At 43.1% G+C, this 23,246-nt stretch overlaps 1 protein-coding gene across 1 annotated transcript in view; it reads left to right on the top strand.

Annotated features, from left to right (window-relative positions):
* Nucleotides 1-23,246, top strand: part of LOC128738390 (semaphorin-2A) — a 195,322-nt gene that overhangs the window by 121,256 nt on the left and 50,820 nt on the right. Inside the window, exon 5 of the mRNA XM_053833474.1 lies at nt 14,082-14,150. Within this exon, the coding sequence (XP_053689449.1) occupies nt 14,082-14,150 (69 nt within the window). The remainder of the gene's footprint in view (nt 1-14,081; nt 14,151-23,246) is intronic.

Here is a 23,246-nt window from a genome sequence, read left to right as displayed (position 1 = left end):
CTAAAGTGGTTCTACCAGATCGCCCAACCCTCGGGCGTTGCCCGAAACATCATTTAGCAATAAACACATCAAAGCAAAGGGATTTGCTGACAAAAAAGCAAAAAAGTGGACCCTTCCTTAAGACGCCTCGACGGATCCTTCCGAGGGAATAAATAAATGCGTGCATTCGCTTTTAATTTAAATGCTGTTCAAATATTATTCTATTATCTCGCAAATGCGTTCGGAGTTTGTGCGTTTGTGAGTTGTACGGATTAGGGTGTACGGTACGGCCAGATTTGCCCCTTCCCTTCCTGTCTTGAGAACAGATAGGGCATGTCGTCGTCTGCTGCTCCCCTGCGCTTGGTTTTTCTCGTTAGCCGAGCCAAACCAACGCAATGCGGCGGCGGCGGCCGTGCGGGGACATGTTGTGATCAAACAGATAGCCGGATAATAGGCTTGAACTCTCGACGACACTGACAGACAGGTCCCGGATATCGTGTGACGTTGAGAGGGTTTTATAGACTGGGATGAACCGGATCGGGTGCCTTTTGCGCTTTAAAAAAAACCCCGTCGCTTCCACACTGAATGGGCAAAGGCGCAAAGGCATGTCAAGCCCGATTTTGCGCTTTTTGAAGGGTGACTGTGGGCTTTGATAATCAGGCTGGATTAACACAGTCATCAAGATGTAATGTGCGTTTTGTTTGATAAACTGCTTGACTGTCATCGGGCTAAGCCCGAGCAACGTGCTCGCGTAGAGTGGCTGCTGCTGCGGGGGACTGCAGTCCCTGTGCAGTTGGAGGGATATTTTAAATAAAGGTAAAATGGTTGGAGAAAAAAAATCGAACGACTAGAGAATCAACGGTTTGTCACATTTGATATTACACAACCTGTATTGGAATATTGCTTATTCCAAAATGAAAATGTACCTCTCTGAGTTTCACTACAACAAATATAACTGAAGCTAGCAGCTTTGTTACAAAGTTTCATTATATTGTGGCTCTTGAGAGTTATTTGATGAAGAATTCACGTCACTTCAAACTGTAAAATGGTTATCAGCATTATATTGAACATCTAATCTTAATAAAAAGTACTGTAATTATTCATGCGTTAATACATTTGTATTGCCCTCCAACATTTTGGTTAATATTTTGGTGAAAGCTTTGAATAATTCAACTGATTATCGAAAATAACACAAGATGATCAATGGGTTTGAAATAATAATTAATGTCTTCTTATTAAATTCGGTAGAAATATCTCTCATTTGAGTGTTTCTTTAATTTTACTTGCATAATTCCAGCACTTGCTTTTAGCAATTTTTCGCTCGTCATTTCTTTGAAAACAGCTTCACTCAAGAGGATACTGCTCCATGCTTCGCAGACACTTGTCTGAGCCGGAGACTGATATTCTTAGAACATAAGAACATGATTCTCATCGTTTTTTTTATGTGAAAGAGCTTCCTTTTGGGTGGAGTTTTTGGCTGTAAAGATTACGAAGACGCCTGCTGACGGTTTAGCTTGAAACGTTTAATTTAATGAAATGTCGGCATCTAGCTCCTAGACCGGACTGGACCGGATCAACGATGTTTCATTAACCTTCGACAACAATCTTGTTCTTCTTCTTTTGAAGGTAATTTTTTGATTTTGAGATGAAATACAGCAAGATTGAAAAAAGTTTATATAATTTTCTTTTGGATCGATAAATTGGTGACTGCCATTTAGTTTGTAATAACAAACATGATTTCATGTAAATGTTGACCGCAACTATGCGTGTTTGCGGTCCTTGCGAGCAGAGTAATTTTAGATTATATTTTAGAGCACTTCAGCTGGTATCTCACCTTTGTGATACTGGTATCTACAGGTATCAATGACAAGGTCATGACGGCCAGTTCACAGAAAAAGAGATTAATGTCTCATTGAACTTTTCTCTCAATAATCCCCATATTTCCCATGCAGTGTGGCATATAGTGCCGGCTTGGCGAAATCATATTTTGGCCAGAGGCTACACATGCATTTCAAACGAAAAAGTCAATAGTTATAGATCGATAGCAAAGCTTCATTGTTAGTACCCATCACCATCTAACATTCTGCCTAACATTCCAAATATTCTAGGAAAGATGCTAATTCACAAATTGCTATCCTGGAGTTTCAGCTTTCATATTATCGTGGCATCGCTAACACCTCAGATGGCCTTGCAGTTCTTCGAGATAATAGTGAGAGCGACATCTTTTCTCATACTCAATCGAAAATTGATCGTTATGGGTTCCAGTCCCTCCTTCGCAGGAGACAATATTTCTAGCCGAATACAAAAAATTCTTGTAGTTCATCCAATTTGTCATTTTTCACTTCAAGTATTCACTCTTCCCTAATAAAAGTCAAATCATATGACGCATATCGATAAACAAAAAACAATTTTGCAATTTTCCTTGCGCCATTTTTAGTTAGGAATGCCGCAAGGAAGCAACACGGGACCTTTATTATTCATGCTATATTTCAATGAGTTACCTCTGTTACTGGCATTGAAATGCAAACTAGCACTTGCTAATGGTTTAAATTGTATTGGTAGCTCGAACCACAGAAGATTGTGCTTATTTGCAAGACTTGTTAAACAATTTCATTGATTGCAGTCGCAGGAAATGGCTCGTAATTAGTATTGCCAAATATATAAGTAGCAGTTAAAAGTTAAAAGCAGTTTTGTTTACACCACACGTCAACTTGGTTTCATCTCCAAAGTTTCCTGTGATTTTAAGGATCTACATTGTTGGATAGCTTTTCATTACTCTTTGGTTCGTCCACTACTGAGAAATTTCAAAGGGCCCTTTGTTCAGTTTTGCAAATTTGCAAAGTTTTACATAAAATTTTTAGCAAACTTTTATTTTAATTAGCCCTGCATAATGGCTTGCATGGGAAACCGAATCCAGTTCCATGAAAAAACATAGGGGTCGATCCCAGAGTGTCAATCCCGGTGATAAACCATGTCCCCATTTTTCTGATGATCAAAAACGACTGAGCAGTAGCTTCAGAAGATGACCACTTATTCCAAAACCAATAGATTCGATCATACTGTCGCTTGCCAATACAATCACTGACATTACTTTTTGGACAAAAAATAAAGAGAAGCGAAAGTGGCTTGACTCAGAGCTGCAAATGTCATCTACCAAATACTGATATCGGTATGTAAATCTTTATTCCATGAATGTTTAAACTGGGCATCTATATAGCGAAGCCAATATGAAATGCAGTGGATAATGGAATAAACAGAGCGCTGCCATTTTAAGAATCAACAATCTGTAAATTCAATTTTTTAAATATCTGATATGATGAAATACAATTCATCCCATCAAATGCAAACTGGTTGTCTCAACTTTAAATCTGAAAATTTATTGGAAGCTAAAGTGGAATGCAGAGTCCAGAGTTGAACGTCAAGAGTTCAGAGTCCACAGTCTAGAGTTTAGCACCCTGAATCCAGAGTCCAGAGTCTAAAATTGCAAAGTTCAGAGTACAGAGTCCAAAGTTCAGAGTTTAGAGTTCAGAGTCCATAATCCAGAGTCTAGAGCTCAGAGTCCAGAATCCAGAATCTAGGGCCTAGAGTCCAAAGTCCAGATTTCAGAGTCCAGAGCCCGAACTTCAGAGTCCAGTGACAATCCAGAGTCTGAAGTCCAGAGTTCAGAGTCGAGAGTCCAGAGTTCAGCATCCAGAGTCCAAAGTCCAGAGTCAAGAGTCAGTATTCTAAAAATTTAGCGTCCTGAATCCAAAGTCCACAGTCCAGAGCCCGGAGTCCAGAGTTCAGAGTCCAGAGTCCAGAGTCCAGAGTCCAGAGTCCATAGTCCAGAGTCCAGAGTCCAGAGTCCAGAGTCCAGAGTCCAGAGTCCATAGTCCAGAGTCCAGAGTCCAGAGTCCAGAGTCCAGAGTCCATAGTCCAGAGCCCAGGGTCCAGAGTCCAGAGTCCAGAGTCCAGAGTCCAGAGTCCAGAGTCCAGAGTCCAGAGTCCAGAGTCCAGAGTCCAGAGTCCATAGTCCAGAGTCCAGAGTCCAGAGTCCAGAGTTCAGAGACCAGGGTCAAGAGTCCATAGTCCAGAGTCCAGAGTCCAGAGTCCAGAGTCCAGAGTCCAGAGTCCAGAGTCTAGAGGCCAGAGTCCAGAGTCCAGAGTCCAGAGTCCAGAGTCCAGAGTCCAGAGCCCAGGGTCCAGAGTCTAGAGGCCAGAGTCCGGAGTCCAGAGTCCAGAGACCAGGGTCAAGAGTCCATAGTCCAGAGTCCAGAGTCCAGAGTCCAGAGTCCAGAGTCCAAAGTCCAGAGTCCAGAGTCCAGAGTCCAGAGTCCATAGTCCGGAGCCCAGGGTCCAGAGTCCAGAGTCCATAGTCCAGAGTCCAGAGTCCAGAGTCCAGAGTTCAGAGACCAGGGTCAAGAGTCCATAGTCCAGAGTCCAGAGTCCAGAGTCCAGAGTCCAGAGTCCAGAGTCCAGAGTCCATAGTCCAGAGCCCAGGGTCCAGAGTCCAGAGTCCAGAGTCCAGAGTCCAGAGTCCAGAGTCCAGAGTCCAGAGTCCAGAGTCCAGAGTCCAGAGTCCAGAGTCCATAGTCCAGAGTCCAGAGTCCAGAGTCCAGAGTCCAGAGTCCAGAGTCCAGAGTCCATAGTCCAGAGTCCAGAGTCCAGAGTCCAGAGTTCAGAGACCAGGGTCAAGAGTCCATAGTCCAGAGTCCAGAGTCCAGAGTCCAGAGTCCAGAGTCCAGAGTCCAGAGTCCAGAGTCCAGAGTCCAGAGTCTAGAGGCCAGAGTCCAGAGTCCAGAGTCCAGAGTCCATAGTCCAGAGCCCAGGGTCCAGAGTCCAGAGTCCAGAGTCCAGAGTCCAGAGTCCAGAGTCCAGAGTCCAGAGTCCAGAGTCCAGAGTCCAGAGTCCAGAGTCCAGAGTCCAGAGTCCAGAGTCCATAGTCCAGAGTCCAGAGTCCAGAGTCCAGAGTTCAGAGACCAGGGTCAAGAGTCCATAGTCCAGAGTCCAGAGTCCAGAGTCCAGAGTCCAGAGTCCAGAGTCCAGAGTCCAGAGTCCAGAGTCTAGAGGCCAGAGTCCAGAGTCCAGAGTCCAGAGTCCAGAGTCCAGAGTCCAGAGCCCAGGGTCCAGAGTCTAGAGGCCAGAGTCCGGAGTCCAGAGTCCAGAGACCAGGGTCAAGAGTCCATAGTCCAGAGTCCAGAGTCCAGAGTCCAGAGTCCAGAGTCCAAAGTCCAGAGTCCAGAGTCCAGAGTCCAGAGTCCATAGTCCGGAGCCCAGGGTCCAGAGTCCAGAGTCCATAGTCCAGAGTCCAGAGTCCAGAGTCCAGAGTTCAGAGACCAGGGTCAAGAGTCCATAGTCCAGAGTCCAGAGTCCAGAGTCCAGAGTCCAGAGTCCAGAGTCCAGAGTCTAGAGGCCAGAGTCCAGAGTCCAGAGTCCAGAGTCCAGAGTCCAGAGCCCAGGGTCCAGAGTCTAGAGGCCAGAGTCCGGAGTCCAGAGTCCAGAGACCAGAGTTCAGAGTCCAGGGTCAAAAGTCAGTAGTCCAAAAACCAGAGTCCAGAGTCAGAGTCCAGAACTTAGCGTCCTGAATCCCGAGCACAAAATCCGGAGTCTAAAGTTCTGAGTTCAGAATTCAGAGTCCAGAGCTCGGAGTTCAGAGTTCAGAGTTCAGTGACTAGAATCAAGAATCCAGAGAATCCAGAGCCCGAAATCCAGAGCTCAGGGTGTAGAGTCCAGAGTCCAGCAACCAGAGTCCACGGTCCAGTGTCCGGAGTTCAAAGTTCAGAGTAAAGAGCCAGTAGTCCAAAACCAGAGTTCGCATTTAATGTGGATCCCAGAACTTATTAGAAATTTTTAAAATGAATACGACCAATAGACAGCCCTCTATATTTACTCCTAGGTTACAAAAGCGATCAACTCGTTGCAATGCATGGGTAAAAATAGAGTAGTCGAAGGTATCTGGGTAAAGCTTGCGGAGGAATATGACTGCATTGCACTAGAGGATACTGATCGCTAGCAATTTATCGTGCACCACGCCTCAAAGAGATTAGCTGGCTGCTGTAGTTTCAAATAGTCGAGAACGGTTTCTACACGCTGGTATATGTTAACATTGTTAGCATAAAATCAGCGACATCTAGGTGGTAGAAATATCGAGAACTCCTTGATGAACATAATGAAAAGCAAAGAGCCTAAGTTGCTTCCTTGAAGAACTCCCAAAGGATTGCAATTTATTTCCGATTCTGTTCTACCAATCTCTGCACATAATTTTCGGCTAGTTAAGTAAGACCTTATCAATCTCGTAAAATCAGTAGAAATTCCTAGCTCGTTCATCCGACACAATAACACTTCATGGTCAACGCGATTAAAGGAAACTTTCAGGTCAGTGTAAACCGCCGTCATTTATGCACCCTCCTTCAGGTTATTTAAGGAAAACGAAATGGCTGGCGTACGCTGCCTCTTGCTGGTCATAGGACACTTCGTTTTCGTCATAAGGTCTGCTCTGTTGATTGCCTTAATAGGACTATGCTACCGTTTCTCATAAGGCTGCTATATTAGCTTTAACATTCGAGATGATTTTACTTATTTTACTTTACATTAGTGGTGACAGTCCGTTATCGTTCGTGCGCCGAACGGATTATGATCCTCCAGTACTGTTGGAGTTAATCCCATCGAACACCAGCTGACCTTGCGTCGTCCTCGGCAGTGCACATCCATCGGGTGCGAGGTCTGCCCCAAAATCTACGGCGTCTTCCTGGTTCTCTGCTGAAAATAATTTTAGCAATTTTTCTATTGGGTATTCTGGCCACTTTCCCAGCCTGCCGCAACCTACCACATTGTACTATCGTCACTATACTCGTACCAGCATATTTGAATACTTGTATGTGTTTTCTGCGTCTGCACCACACTCCATTTTCTATTTCGCCACCAAATATAAATCGCAGAATTTTACGCTCTGAAACGCCAAGCCCTTTCAGCTTTCTTTCGCGTCACCGCTCCTCTAGGGCCACCCGGAGGGTTAAAGTTCTGTAGAACGTCCGTTTTGTGCAAATTTGCAAACTGAGGAACTTCAGGTAGCTTTGTAATCCGTAGAAAGCCCGATTCGCAGATGCAGTTCGTCGCAACTTCACGGCCCCTAAACCATTTGGTCTTCCACGTTTCCTGCCAGCAACTTTATTTTAGCGGTGTTAATGGTAAGTCCCAATCATGCTGCTTTCCATTTAAAAGGTCTAAAGACCTCTTTCATTGTTCTGCGGTTGATTGCGATGATATTAACGTCATCCGTAAAACCAAGAAACATGGGAGATTTCTTGATGATAGTCTTTTCCATGTGCTCTTCGCATTGCACTTTCTAAGGTCTGAGGTCACACCCGTTATTCTGATCCAACCAACAATTTTGGGCCATATCCATTTTAAACCATAAAACCATATTGTATCATATCTGCCATAGCTCATTTCGTTTGACTGAATCGTACACCGCCTTAAATCTACAAACAGATGATCGGTCTGTAAGTTGTACTCCCGGCATTTATCCACTGAACTGACGCAAGGTAAACATCTGATCCGTCGTGGCACGACCACTTACGACGACTTACATACGATGAGATAGCGGTCAGAGTCGATATTAGGCCCCCGAAAAGACCGTACATCGATGACATCCGAAAAGTGTCCGACTGTCGAACAGGACATTATCGATCTTAGAACTTAGAGTTTCCATTCGGATGCCCCCAGGTGTATTTCCGAATGTTCAGACGTGGAGAGTAGGTGCTACAGATGGCCATATCCGTGCCTCAGATCGTTATCATTGGTCGACAGATGAAGGTATTCCAATGACAGAACGGAAGATCTCCTCCATCCCGATTTGCGCATTTGCATTTCCGATGATGACCTTCACGACACTCAATAGGTTCTCTCGAGCTTGTCCTGGAATTCGTAAAACAAGCCAGCTAGAGCCGGTCCATGGAAAGCTCGGAAAGTCCTGGCACCGAGCTTCCAATCGGTATACATTTATCGTTTCCTTGTTCTTTGCCGTGTCTTATACCGATTATTTCTTGCAATTTCTTATTCCTCCGATCTTGAGCTCCCAGATTACCCTAGAAAAATGGTTTACCATTGTCCTTTTCTACCGGTCACCAATTCGCTGGTAGTGGCGTCGGCAGATATTGCGCAATCACATAAGATGTTTGGTGGAATAGTGAATTTGAAGAGAGAGAGGCTTATCTGATGTTATGAACGGGGATCGCATTTGTCTGGATGAAGGTAACTTGCTGAAAGGATTTCAGTGGCTGGTCGATCTGCAACAGGGTATCTCGGAAGATAATAATGGTCCAGCACCTGATTTCAAACCTCAAACGAGAAATCTAGTTGCTGAAGACCAACAAAGCCGCCGTTAGGAAGCGCCTTCCGGTAGAGCTTTATAAACATGGCCGAGAAATGCTGGTAATGGATCTATACAGGGTTATTTCCAAGGTTTTGGAGAAGTGGAAGCTACCGAAGGAATGGATCTTGAGGTATAACACTTGCAAATTCCGCCAACAAGGTACGTAGAAAATTATCAGACGGGCTTCCTGGGGGCTCATGAAACTAGGGACCAAAATTTACCATCTGACAGTTCTTGCAGAAATGTCAGGAGTACAACGTGCCCACGCATCAATTCTTCATTGATTTCAAGAAGCATGCGATACAGTTGGTCGAGTCCAGGTATGGCAGATAATGCATGAACACGGTTTTTCGGATAAACTGAAGGCGAGTGGTCAAGCTCGAGTTGAATGGAGATGATTGCTGTTGACGACGACGACGCAACGACGGGCTCTCCGTCAGTTGCTCCACACTTCATGCCATGCATTGAAGTCCTCAGCGATGATTTCGTCCGCCGTAAAATCATTTTGACCGAGTCAGATAGTAATTGAGCGGCCGTATCGCCACGGGCACTGGCTTGTTTGGGACACTAAGCCGCTATGGTGCTGATTGGACCCATCAATGTTTGGTTTCGATCCTGATGATCTCGAAGAATTTTAAGTTGAAGCTCGGCAACTGCTGGCAGTTAGTGTTGCGTCTCACAGCAGATCACAGTAGTCCAAAAGGGCGAAAACGGAACTTTTTTCCTAGTGTCTTTTGTTTTCATTTTATCATTTGTGGTCTTCAGCATTTTTGTTTGTATGGATATCCTCCTTAATCTAAAACTGTCAAAAGTTAGTCATTGCTTACTAAAAAATAGACATAGTTCCTATGGCAAAGTTGTAAACAATATAAAAACAAGTAACTTTTCTGAAGAAATAAAATTTCTATCTTCATCGAGTGCTGAACTATAAGGCATATTCTTTAAAATTTCTTTAAAAATTGGTTTTTCATACTTAGCTTTTCTTAGTTGCATTTTTCAAGAATACAATGTTCTAGGCAATTATCGAAGCTTTCAAAATACACGTTTTTGCAGAAGACCGCAAATCTCTTGGATCTTTACTTGCTAAGTTATCGAATATTCAAGCTTTAAATTTCTATAGTTTTACGAGCCCATGTGGTAAAATGGGACAAGCGGATTTATAAAATCAAGCATTTCATCTTAAAGATTAAGTCGAGTACTATAAACTTGTGGGGGTTCCGCTTGTCCCCAACCAACCAAATGAAAGCACGGCAAGCATACGTTTTATGTGTTTCGCGTTTGCTAAAGGCTCGATACACGCCCATTTTTTGTGTTAGTAGATAGCCACATGATTTCTTCGTCGAAGTTATTAAAAATATAAAAGCAAAGAACTTTATTAAAGAAATGTCATTTCTATATCTATCGAGCGCAAAGCTATAGAGCATTTTCTTTGGAAATTCTTTAAAAATAAGTTTTTCATACTTAGCGTAGGTTAGCTGCATTTTACAAGCATATATGGTTCTAGGAGATTATTAAAGCCCTCAAAACACATGTTTTTGCAGAAGGGTGCTAATTTCTAGGACCTTTCCTTTCAAAGTTATCGCTTATTTAAGCTTTATTTTTCCTTAACTTCACTAGCCAAAAGCTATAACTTTGTAAGGAAAGGTCCTAGAGATTTGCAAAATTCTGCAAAAATGTGTATTTTGAGGCCTTCAATAATCTCCTAGAACCATATATTCTTGTAAAATGCAACCAACAGTAGCTAAGTAGGAAAAACTTATTTTTAAAGAATTTCCCAGGAAAATGCTCTATAGCTCTGCACTCGATAGAGATAGAAATGTCATTTCTTAAGCAAAGTTGTTTGCTTTTATATTTTCCATAACTATTCCGAAGAAACTATATGTCTATCTACTAACACAAAAGAATGCCACAGCCAGAGAAAAAAGAAAAAATAGACAAAATTTTGTTTTTTCAGTCATTTTTTCTTCTTCTTTTTCGTTTTTTTCAAGCTGTATTTCGGTGACAAAGCTCGAAAGTTATAAAACTCTTTGCTCCTACCAACAAAACAAAATAAAAGCTTGTTCCAATACTTTGTGTAGTTTCTGAGAAAAAGGTACATAAAGTTTTGAAATCGTGGTTTTTCAGGAGCGGTGTTTTATTCCGTTGAGTTTTTCGACCACTTCCCGTGGTCGGATTATTACAAAATTAGTATCAAAATAAGCGGAAAAGACTGCAGAATCAAAATCTGAAATAGGAGGATATTGAATTTTTCAAAAATTGTAGTCGTTTATGTCCCCAGGGGACGAACAAGAATCATACGAACAAAAGTGCTGAAGACCATGAATGATAAAATGAAAGCAAAAGACACTAGAAAAAAAAGTTCCGCTTTTCGGCCTTTCGGACCACTGTGCAGTGGTCATTGCCTCTCCTCCTGCGCTGGTACAGTCGAGTCTCAGAATCTGGACTTCTAAAAGATATATGCTAGCTTCCGTTTTGAGATGGATTTCCGGGTGACGGCGATGTCGACCTCTTTCTTGTGAAGTCAAGTTGAGCAGTCCGATGTGTTTCGCTCCGAAAGCTCCAATTCCAAATTCCAAGTGGCATCTTCGTGTTTGATTCTTGTTAAGGGACGGTTGATGGTGATAACCACCAAGACATGTTGGACCAGCTCTTCCGTGTCGAGAAAGGAGGACCGACGAGTGATCTCGAGGCAACACTAGGGAACGACAACCAAGGAATTTGGGAGCCATTTCAGTAACTAAACTCAGAGTTCATAACTGAAACTGATCTTAAAACGATCGTCCGAAACAATTGTGGTTTGTGACTCGATGGTTTCCACAGCAACTGGCCAACGAACATCGAGCACTGATTCACAGATCGCAATGAGATGGAGCTACAGTTGTTAGTGTCATTGCCAAATCAAAGGCAGTTAGTGGTATTGTGTCCGGTCACGACGTTACGGGTGGCGTCGATGATATTGATGTTCAATAATCAAAATATTTTAATTTAAACTTTCAGCATTCGCCACTTTTTAGAGGAAGTAAACTATACAAATATTATGTATTTGTCTTCATATCAACATACTATGTCATATGGATAATTATTCTTACAAATATGCAAATATTGACAAATATATTCATTGATGAATGAAAAAAATAAATTTCCCCATTGAATAATCGAGAGAAATAGTGTTCGATATTTGATTTTCTTATCGCTCTATACAGAGTAGGCAATAATTTGTACAATTTTGTAAAAAAGCGAACCAAACTGTGCGGCATAAATTTCCAGCGTTTATCCCTCCCATAATACGCAACACCGCCAAATGGCACGCCCCGGGCATTAGTTTAAAAATGTTCAAATATTTATGTTCATTAATTATTATTTCCCCCGAGTTCATGCGAGCATAATTCTCCGAGGAATTCCATTCATTTTTGCGAAAGCACAGCCGAAAAAGTGTAATTCCGACAGCAGGAATAAACACGCGCTGTTGCACTCCGGTTGCCGTTGCCGTTGCCAGTGCCCGCCGCCACTGGCTGGCTGACTGGTTGGATCGGTTGGCGCAAGAGTGAAATTATATTCACAAAGAATTTATATTAATTGCGTTGCCGTTTTGAGCTTTGATGCCATCCATTCAGACAGACTAGGTTCCTGAAAATATAAGCTATAAATAAATACAGCACTGCGTACGTACGGTGTACGGTGTGATGCCGGTATCCTTGCAGCCCAAACAACGCACCCAACCGATGCCGATACTGAATAACCGGATAGTCGGAACAGACGTCGGATAGCAGCAATGAATGAATGAAAGGGGAAAATCTTCCACATGCACACAGTACGTCGCGCGTATGATGGCACGGTAAGAAGCGATTCAACGTGCAAACGCACGACCGAAGACCATTTGCAGGCTCTCCCTGTCAACTCCAGTTTTCCTCCGTGCCAGGAGACGAGACCGGCAAATGGAACAGAACAGATCTTGATTAAAAATAGCGTACACAAAAATAATTGAATCCACTCGAAATCCCAAGAGAGATGAACATCCGCAAGTTTCGTTCCGCGCGCGAGCCGGGAGGAATCGCTGTCGAAGACCATTTGTAATGTGAACGTCGCTTTTAGCACTGTAAACCAGAGCGATATGGGTAAATTAAATAGTGTCTACAAACACGGCGTTTTTCCAGGGGGTTTTAGATGTGCGCGTTACGAGGGAGTTCCCCGCATACCCCGCCGGTTTGCTTTTGGTCGCAGAAGTTTATCTTCGACTGACAGGGGAAAAATTATGGTTTCATCCGATGAGCAAATGTGACAGCGCTTGATTCCTGAGGGATTAACGGTAATGGCGGTGTTTGTTGTTGGCTGGGGGTGCGGCGTATTACATTTTAGAATTGTGGAACATTGATAAACAAAATTACGACTCAATTGATATAAAGTTCGCAAACAGAGTACGGGATTTGAAAGACAGAATTGAGTGCCGAGAAAGTGCCGAGAAGCTGTGCGTCATTTCCAATTTTCGGGTCCACTTTTATGGTTGAATTAATCATTCATGTGGACACTCGGTCCACATTCAGCACATTTTACTTCAAAGTTACATATTGAGTACCTGGTTACCAACTCTAATTCCAACTGGTTAGTTTCGCTCAACCCGTAGAATCAGCAATTCTAATCCTTCAACGAATGCAGAAAAGGGAAGGAAAAATCCCTGTCAGTGTCACACGTTTCTGCTACTGACACGTTGGTTTTCATAAAAATTCAATTAGTTCTACACTCGGAAAGTTCACAGCTGTACTCCTGGCCCTGGGTCGGGACGTGCAAAAGCGAGAAGAATTTGCTCCGGTGACCACACCGCCTTCCATGCTAAGAGGAGAGAAGACCGATACAAACTGGTGAAAAGTAGAACGATTCGCTTTGACAGCTGAAATTGAAAATTTCGGTTCCACTCGATAGTTTTTCCTTGGCAGAAGTGAACAGGGTGTCACGGCAAACATACGGTCATGCATGCGTTTGGGCAGATGACCCGTAACGATGCTACCTTGCCGATTTTTTTTTTTTTTGCTCCAATCCCGGTGATTAATTAGTGTTAAAATGGTGTTGACTCAAATATGGAACATTTAAACGCAATTGAAATTTGCACCAATTCCAATCCGCTTACGGAATCGATCCGGTTTCGAATCTTGCTTCCCACCCGTTCTCGTCACCGTCGATCCCGCATCCTTTCGTTCTCGTGTGCCATTATTTGCTCTTGAATCAAAATTAATTAATTTGCTAATTAGCACAGTCGGCAGACGCGCGTATTTACTTAGCCGACAGAGCGAGTGAGAGCGAGCCGGCTGATTAAGATGTCGAATCGAATCACTCCGTTTCGTTCCGTTCCGTTCCATTCCATTCCGAGTGCTTGACAATCTTCCACGACGATGCTACCGGATGATTCCGGATCTGCTACTTATCATCTCAGCTTTGTCAATCAGCCGGAGCGTCATCATCATCATCATCATCATCATCAACATCATCCTGATCCAATTAATTGGTTTTGGCGGCTTTCCAGTTTCAGCGCTATTCGTTTGATATTCTACCTTTGATACGAGCGGATGGCGTGGCTCGACGACGAGGATGGATCAGTGAAATTTATCTGCTTACCTATACCATCGATATTTTCAGTATCAATGAGAGGAGTGCTTTGTAAATAAATGAACTTGGCGGTGTTTTAAACATTCACGGCACCTTGAGTTTGATGTTTGTAGCTAATGGGGTTCTTTTTGTTTTGCGTTTCTATTTACAGCGAGATGCCATTGTCCTTGATCCGTCCAGCTCGGATATTCGAAATTGTGTGTCCAAAGGAAAAAGTGAGGTAAGTCAGAAAAGCTAAATACATGTTTTTATTATTATTTAATTTTCAAATTATTGTGTCTGTTACCTAAGGTAAACTATAAAGCATTTCAAACAAAGTCATTACAACGCAATTCAAATCATAGCTAAAGGTATTAGCTGTAATCCAACTTTTAGATTAAATAAATCATTTTCCAGTGTAGGTAAATGAAGAACAAAGTTAAAATGAATATTGCTATGATTCATTGAAATAATTTAGGTAGGATTCTGTTCAAGAATGCTATAAAAAAATTCGCGTGATGAAAAGAATCGTTCACACTTACAAGCAGTTCTCAAATATGCTCTCAAACTAATTTAACACTAAACGTACCGACTGCACGAATATTTTTTTTTAACAACAGATCGAAAATGCCACGATTGTCGATAGTTTAGTGTTAATATTCTTCTAACGATTGGTTTGACGATGAATGTAGGAGGGTGATGGATGAGGAGAACGCTGCGCGGGCGGCCAAGATGCGCAGTGCCACACGTCAGAACGTGGAAAGACACAAACAGAAGAAGATGCAGCGAAACCAAATCTTTCGGGAGAAAAAGCGCAACCTGGAAGAGCAGGAATATGCAGAGTTGGAGCGGCTGCATCGTTCTCAGGAAACGCGGAAGTTCTACCAGAAACTGAACGGATCCCGCAAAGGATTTGTGCCGCGAGCCGAAATGTGTCGGGATAAAACTGGCAGTATTCTGACGGACGATCGTGAGGTTACCGATAGGTGGAAGCAGCACTTCGACGAACACCTGAATGGCGCCCAGGCGGAAAACCATGGCGGCGGGGAAAGCGATTTCGACGGTGCAGCAAACGGGGAAGAGGTGCCAGCCCCAACGATAGACGAAGTTAAGGAGGCCATCATGCAGCTAAAGAGCAACAAGTCAGCTGGAAAAGATGGCATCGGAGCGGAGCTTATTAAATGGGACCAGAAAAGCTGGCCGTTTGTCTGCACCGACTAATTGTTAGAATTTGGGATACGGAACAGCTACCGGAGGAGTGGAAAGATGGGATTATCTGCCCGATCTACAAAAAGGGCGACAAGTTGGACTATGAGAACTATCGAGCGATCACCGTTCTCAATGCCGCCTATAAAGTGCTGTCCTAAATCATTTTCCGCCGTCTATCACCAATTGCGAATAGATTTGTGGGATCTTATAAAGCCGGCTTCGTCGAAGGTCGGTCTACTGCGGATCAAATATTTACACTACGGCAGCTCCCTAAAGGGCCGTGTATACAGAGTTACCACGCATCATTTGTTCGTTGACTTCAAAGCCGCATATGATACCATCGACCGGAAAGAGTTATGGAAAATCATGGACGAGAACGGCTTCCCCAGGAAGCTCATCAAACAGATTAAATCTACGATGGATGGTACCCAGTGCCCAGTGTTCGGATTTCGGGTGGATTGTCAAGTTCATTCGAATCACACAGAGGGCTTCGTCAAGGCGATGGTCTTTCATGCCTGCTATTCAACATAGCGCTACAAGGTGTTATGAACCGAGCGGATATCAACACGTGGGGCACGATATTCAACAAATCTAGTCAATTCGTCTGCTTTGCCGATGACATGGATATTATCGGCAGAACATCTGTGGTGGTGGCTGAACAGTACACCAGACTAAAGCGCGAAGCAGAAAAGATTGGGTTAAAGGTAAATCCGTCTAAAACAAAGTACATGCTGGCCAGCGGAACCGAGGCCGAACGACACCGCTTGGGCAGTAGTATATTGATCGACGGCGATGAGTTTGAGGTAGTCGATGAATTTGTCTACCTTGGCTCACTGGTAACGGCGGACAATGATACCAGCCGTGAGATTCGGAGGCGTATTATCAGCGGAAGTCGTGCTTACTATGGGCTCCACAAGCAATTGCGGTCGTGCAGACTAAGTCCCCGTACAAAGTGCACCCTGTACAAGACGCTTATTAGACCGGTTGTTCTCTACGGGCATGAAACATGGACAATGCTCGAGGAGGACCTGCGAGTGCTCGGAGTTTTCGAACGACGAGTGCTAAGAAAGATCTTCGGCGGCGTACAGGAGAACGGAGTATGGAGGCGGAGGATGAACCATGAACTCGCACAGCTCTATGGCGAACCCAGTATTCAGAATGTAGCTAAAGCTGGACGGATACGATGGGCAGGGCATGTTGCAAGAATGCCGGACAACTACCTTGCAAAGATGGTGTCCGCCTCAAATCCGGTAGGAACAAGACGACCAGGAGCGCAGCGAGCAAGACGGTTAGACCAGGTGGAGCGATATCTGGCGGAGAGTACTCGGGGTCCGAGGCTTTGGAGAGCGGTAGCCCTCAACCGAGTTATATGGAGAAACTTTGTTCAACAGGCTTTGTCTTAGGACGGCAAGCCACCTAAGTAAGTAAGTAACACCCCCAAAACGAAGTACCTAGCTGCTGGCAGGGAACGTGAGACTCCAAACGATGTTGCTCTCGAGGTGAAGTTGCATGGGGAACGATATGTAGTAGTTGAGGAATTCATATACACCTTGGTACGCTCCTGGCATGTGACAATGATGTAAGCCACGAAGTGAAATGACGCATTGCATCCGTAAATCGGACTTTCTGCGGATTACGTAGCCAGCTGAAGTCCCGTAGTTTGCAAATTCGCACAAAATTGGCGCTCTACAGAACACTAATCATTCCAGTGGCTCTGAACGGACATGAGTCATGGACGCTAAAGGAAACTGACCGACGAGTGCTCAATACGTGTGCGTGTGAAGCAGTCACACGAACTACAAGCTGTATCAAGTATACCAATATACTGATATAGTGAAGGTAGTACAATGTGACTGTATTGTGCAATCCATCAGATTATACTTAAGGTATGGACTGAGGAGGAATTACCTACGGACCGGTTAGAAGGTTTCATATGCCCTATTTACAAAACGGCCATCGACTCGAATGCAGCAATTATCGAGGCATTACTCTCCTCAATTCTGCATACAAAATTCTCTCCTGCAGCCTGTTTCTCAGGTTGAGGCCGTTGCAGGAAACCATTGTTGGCGAATATCAGTGCGGTTTTCGAGAGGGACGCTCCACGACGGACCAAGTGTTCACCTTGCGACAGGTCCTCGATAAATTCCGGGATTTCAACTTGCAGACTTCAAGACGGCGTATGATTCAGTTAAACGAAATGAGCTGTGGCAGATTATGCTTGAACATAGTTTTCTAACAAAACTGATTAGGCTGATACTTGCTACCCTTGATGGTTCAAAAGCAAGCGTCAGAATAGCGGGTGAGAGATTGGACTCGTTTGTGATGTTTGAAGCAAGGTGACGGACTTCCGAATTTGCTGTTCAACATTGCATTGGAAGATGCTATTCGAAGGGCAGGCGTACAGAGAAGCGGTACCGTCATCACTAAATCTCATATGCTCCTAGGGTTTGCAGACGACATCGATATTGTCGGTGTTAACCGTTGAGCTGTGGAAGAAGCGTACACCCATCTTCAGGAGGGACCCTACTCTGGAAGACCGAAAAATAATAGATTTTCGTAATTTTTTTCAGATGCTAGAATTATAGTTATGTGTTCGGGTATTTCGGTTATTGGTTAAGGTATATTTGAATATATATATATATATATATATATATATATATATATATATATATATATATATATATATATATATATATATATATATATATATATATATATATATATATATATATATATATATATATAATAATTCCTTACTTAAGAGTTCATAAAAATTAAAACGTTGACATATCAAAAAACGGCTACGTAGCAATTCATTTTTACATGCTGAAAAAAAAATTCCAGCCAAATCGGTCCACTAGATTCAGAGATACACGTACCGCCAGCTAAAGAAACATGATTTCAGGGAAAACGCGTTCAAAGTTTCATACAGCAATGGACTTCCCTTGAAGTGACTCCACAATATTTGCCGTAAGTTTTCAACGAGATCAGATCATTTCTGAAGGTATAAGCGTCTCGAAAATGCAAAAAAATAAAATTCGTTTTTTCTGACTTTCCAGAGTAGGGTCCCCCTTAAAGAGGAAGCTGCGAGGATAAATCTTATCATAAGTTCTACCAAAACAAAGTATATGGCGGCTGGTAGACAGCGTGCTGGCCCTCTGGGTGTTAGAACGGCGGTGGTGATAGATGGAGATACTTTTGAAGTGGTCGACGAATTTGTTTACCTTGGTACGTTAGTGACATGTGACAAGGCGGATAGCGGCTGCCAACAGGGCCTTCTACGAATTACGTAGCCAGCTGAAGTCCCGTAGCCTACAGTTCCGTGCAAAACTCGCGCTCTATAAGACGCTAATTCTCCCGGTGGTACACTACGGCCACCAATCGCTCTTGGAGTTTTCGAGCGTAAGATCCTGCGACAGGCTACAATGAGCTGACCACGTAGCGAGGATGTCGGATGAGAGACCAGCGAAAAAAACATTTAGCAGAGAACCCGACAGAGGCCGACGATTTCGAAGCAGACCACGTACCCGTTGGGTGAGCACTGTTGACGAGGATGCTAGAATAGCGGGTGTTAGGGGCGATTAGAGAGCGGCAGCCCAAGATCGAATAATGTAGAAACGGCTCCTAAATTCAGCATGGATTCGATAAGCGGCTTGTCGTCGAAAAAGTAAAGTATGTAAGTAAGTACAATTTGACAGGCTGCGGTGGGTTTGGCACGTGTCTCGAATACCCGTGTCTAGAGCTGCCAAAGCTATTTTTCGCAGAGAACCAGCAAGAAGTCGTAGAATTTGAGGCAGACCCCGCACTCGAAGGATGTACGCTGTCGAGGAGGACGGACAGTCAACTGGTGTTTGAGAGGATTGGAAAACGGGAGACCAGGTCTGGCAGTACTGGAGGTGCAGGAGAGAAAGAAAGAAAGAGAGAGAGAGAGATTGAGAGAGAGTTGGGAGGAATTGACATACAGTAGAGATTTGTATAACGCGGATTTGTAGAACGAGGATTTCTATAGCACAAGTACCAATATATTTCTATAACGCGGTTTTCCGCGTATAACAAATACACGTAGCATATGGATATTGAGTTAATTGGGGCTAAACTCGAATTTTGAGCGATTTTGAACAGATTCGACCGTAGTATCTTTTAGGGCATATAACAGTTGACTCTCTAAGTGATATACGGAAACCACAAAGTTACGGGTTGGCCTGCTGGAGGTTCCGGAACACCGTTGAAACTTTCTTATTGGTAAAGTTGGTTAAAATGGTAAAATATTTTTGAAGTAACTAAGGTCGGGTAATTGATACAAATTTAAAAAAATGTATTAAATAAGTGACCTTAGGAAGCCGTAAGGTGGTCCTCCGAAAAATTCAGAATATATCGTGAGTATTTTGAGTGTAATTTAACTACACTAGAAGTATATTTTGACTATTTCTGACTCAATTTGGCCATTGCCCTACTAGCACGGTTGTTACAAAGTTGTTGTGGTAACCGAAATATGACTAATTTCAGTCGTAATCCGGTTGCTTTAACTAAATAGACCTAAAATGTGCTACTTGGGTGGATGGTTCACCGGGAGAAAATTCAAAGCTTACCAGAAATTGGTCACTAGAAATGCAAATGTTTTTAATTTGTACCAGATCAAAATGAAATGGAATATCAGCAATCCTCAACTAAATAGGCCGCTCACGACTCGACATGGCCGCCAAAACGTTCATTGGAAAATTAAACCCTAAACGCCAACCCGGCCGTCAAAGTGAACAATAAGTAAAAATTCATGTTGAAATCCGCGTTACAATTTGAAAAACGTTTGATATAAAACTTTTCAGATTTAGAAACAGAAATGATGCAAATACTTTTCACCAGGTATTGTGCTCTTCTGGGAAAATTTTAACAGAAATCTAACCATCGTAGTTAACCATGGTCATTCCGTAATCCGCGCAGACGGTATCTAATATTTTTCTGAGTTTTGCCGGAAAAAAGTGAGGGAGAAGTAGGTATTATTGCTTTTGATTTCACCTTTTCCCGGACAATTCAGAATGGGGCTTCTTGTAAGAGCGAACAGGCTATGAAAACTTTGTTGCTTTCGTCAACGCGATAAGCAGTTCAATGCCCTTGATCATCAATTTTAATCATTTAATGTCGGATCTTTCGATGCATTTCATAGTGGCCAGGCTGACTCACAAACCGCTTCTCAATAGCACGGATTGTTTACTTTACTTATATTACGTCAAATAATAAGTCTTAGGGACTTTAAAAAGAATTTTGAAGCTATGAAAAGACTTCGTAGAAATAAAAATTTAGCGGATGTTCCGGAACCTCTGGAAGACCAAGAGGTGATTTTTCTGTCTCATCAAGTATCTGTAAGATGGAAAAATAAATACTTGACATCTTTTCCAAAGGTTGTGTTGATTCAAAACTTTGTAAAATTCTGGTATAGCCCCAATTAACTCAATTTCCATATGCTACGTGTACTTGTATAACGCGCTTCATATAACGCGGTCCCAATTACCCGCGTTATACAAATATCGACTGTAATTGGTTTCAACATAGAATAACTCGTGATCTTGACCGTATAGAAGGTTGGTGTCTTCAACAAAGTTATTCAGTACATCGACAAGTTTGCATTGGATTATAGTATTGCGGAATTGTCTCACTATCTAGAAAGTTTTGGTCTTCGGAAAAGTTGCTCAAATGAATGCCACCTTCAAGATAGACCTTCAAGAAGACCTTGCACACTCAACACTCAATTTTATTCTCTAGCAACATTCACTGCCCATTCATGGCCGTAATTCTGGAGGAGGAGAGCGAGTGCTACAGGCGAAAAGAAACCAAAGGCATTAGGATACTGGTGCGAGTGAAGTCAATGGTCAAGTGGTAATTACGACCGTTATGGTAGATGGATGGTCGATGGACCCACAGACTAATACCGAAACTCTCAACGTGAGTGAACAGAAAGCATGACGAAGTTAACTTTTAACTGACGCAGTTTCTGTTTGTCAGTATCTATATCGGTTCGTACATGCAAGGTCGTCATTTTGTCCGGAATGTACTATATATTGCAGTAGGCATGAAACACCACCCATCGCTTCATCCGAGGGAATCCTGTAAAGAGTTTTTTTTTACTGATTAGGCACAAAGTACAAAGATTGTGAATCCCACACGGCACCAACAAAGCCAGCCTTTGAAAGTTTTTCTCCGTTATATAACAAACAAGCGAGAGAGATAAAAGATCTCAGCATTTCAAAAATTCACAATAATTAGGCAGTAAACATTTTTTCTTTAATGAATCACAAACAAATGTCTGATCTAGGCTTATCAAAAACTAGGGCCCTTGTATTTTTGAGTTGAAACTAACGATAGGGAGTAAGGACAACATGCGCCCCGACGATTCAGCTGCCGAAGGTCGTGGTTATTGTTCTGCTATCGTTCTAAACTACTAAAGTTTTCTTTGCGCTCCTTCAAAGACACAGACTCCAGACTATGCTCCTTTTTACCTTTGTTATACTGTAACAAAGGTTTAGAAATTGGTCGAAAAACACGAAATTGATCCGAGACCCGGCGTAATCAAATAACTGTCTTACTTGACATGCGCGCTAAGTGATCTCATCACGATTGAAAACACTTTACAAAAAGCAAACATCCAATCCACCTGCCGCAGCTAGCCAATAAAGCTGTCTGATTAAGCAATGATAATATTTCGGAACCATTTTCTTTCTCAGTTGCCGAATAATTGAACGAAATGAAACATTTTACGCCCTGCGGAACCAAAAATAAAACAGGCCGCACAGCACAATTGAATTGACGTCAATCTTCCGTACCGCGCGGTTCGGTTCGGTTGGTTACACCTTCGGGGTTGGGTGGCGTAACGTACGTTGGTTGGTCGAATCAAAATTTCGATAGTAGGTAGTAGGTACAATTGATTTCTTTATTACCCTTGTCTTGGAAAGAGCATAAAAATTTCATTCCACGATATTTGAAGGCATGCTGCCACATCTGCGGAATTCTTCTCCGCCCAGCCCAGACCAGCCGAAAGGAGGTTATCCATCATTCAGCAGCAGCAACAACAGCAACGAAAAAATGAATATGTCTGATGGGTCCTATATTTTATGTTCGTCCATCGAGGTAGAAGGATATTGAAATTGCCCATTTATCCCAGGGCACCATCGACCGCACCGCACACCGTTCGTTGTTGCGGCGCATGCAGAGTTGTTCTTTCCTTTATGACTATTTTTTGTTAAGCATTCACCTTCATTGTCTCGCTTTATCGCTTTTCAATTTCGTAACAAAATATGATTTCATGATGCCCAGCTGTTGTTGTCGTTGTTCGTTCGATGGTGTGGTGCGGAGATTGACGTGCAAACAAACGAACGAACGAAGCGAACCGAATGGTTTGGGTGATGGCGTTGGGGGTGGGTGAGTGGGTGGTTCAGGTGTCAATACTGGGAGTGACGTGGTGGTGGCGTTTGTGGCTGTAAGATGAGACTAAAGTAGCATTCTAAGGAGGTGTCATGTTTCCAGATTTCGAAGCGGCGGCGATGGCGTAATCCAAACCCTGCTTTTACCCCCAAAAAACCCGAACCGCGATTTGCTTAGGGATGTCCATGCAGGGGGGTTGGTCGGATTGCACTTCTCCAATATTCGTGTAATATTCGGTACCCCTAGTTTAGTATTATTCAATCTAGCCGATCGGAACGTACCTCACCTGTGTCGGTGAAATACGAACGGGGGCAATAAAAATATTATTTCTTTCCTCTTTACATCGAACGGCGCGGCTTACGGAAGGCATCAGCATGGCGGGAAAAAAGATAAAGTTTTTCCGCGTAATGGTGCAATATAGGAGGGATTTATTTGAGCGGAGCTACGGCAGTAGTGGCGACGTCAGCGCGGTATCCTCACACGTAGGCCAGATCGCACCCACCCACCCGACAATGCTTCCAAAGCGCTGATTCTCTTTTTTTTCACGCCCGGAAATGAGAAGAGTGCTTCGGTGTAAAATTGAAAATGTAAATTTCGGTATTTTATTGTGACGTTTCTGGCGTGAACGTTCCCCACAAATCGATGCCAGGTTTTCCCTCAGCAACGAACGTTCGATATAATTGCGTTTTCTGAGGAAAATTCCCCGAAACTTTAT

Source organism: Sabethes cyaneus, chromosome 2 (assembly GCF_943734655.1).
Source record: "Sabethes cyaneus chromosome 2, idSabCyanKW18_F2, whole genome shotgun sequence".
Classification (NCBI taxonomy): domain Eukaryota; kingdom Metazoa; phylum Arthropoda; class Insecta; order Diptera; family Culicidae; genus Sabethes; species Sabethes cyaneus.
Note: the sequence above shows the minus strand (reverse complement) of the source record. Positions and strands in the feature narration are given on the sequence as shown.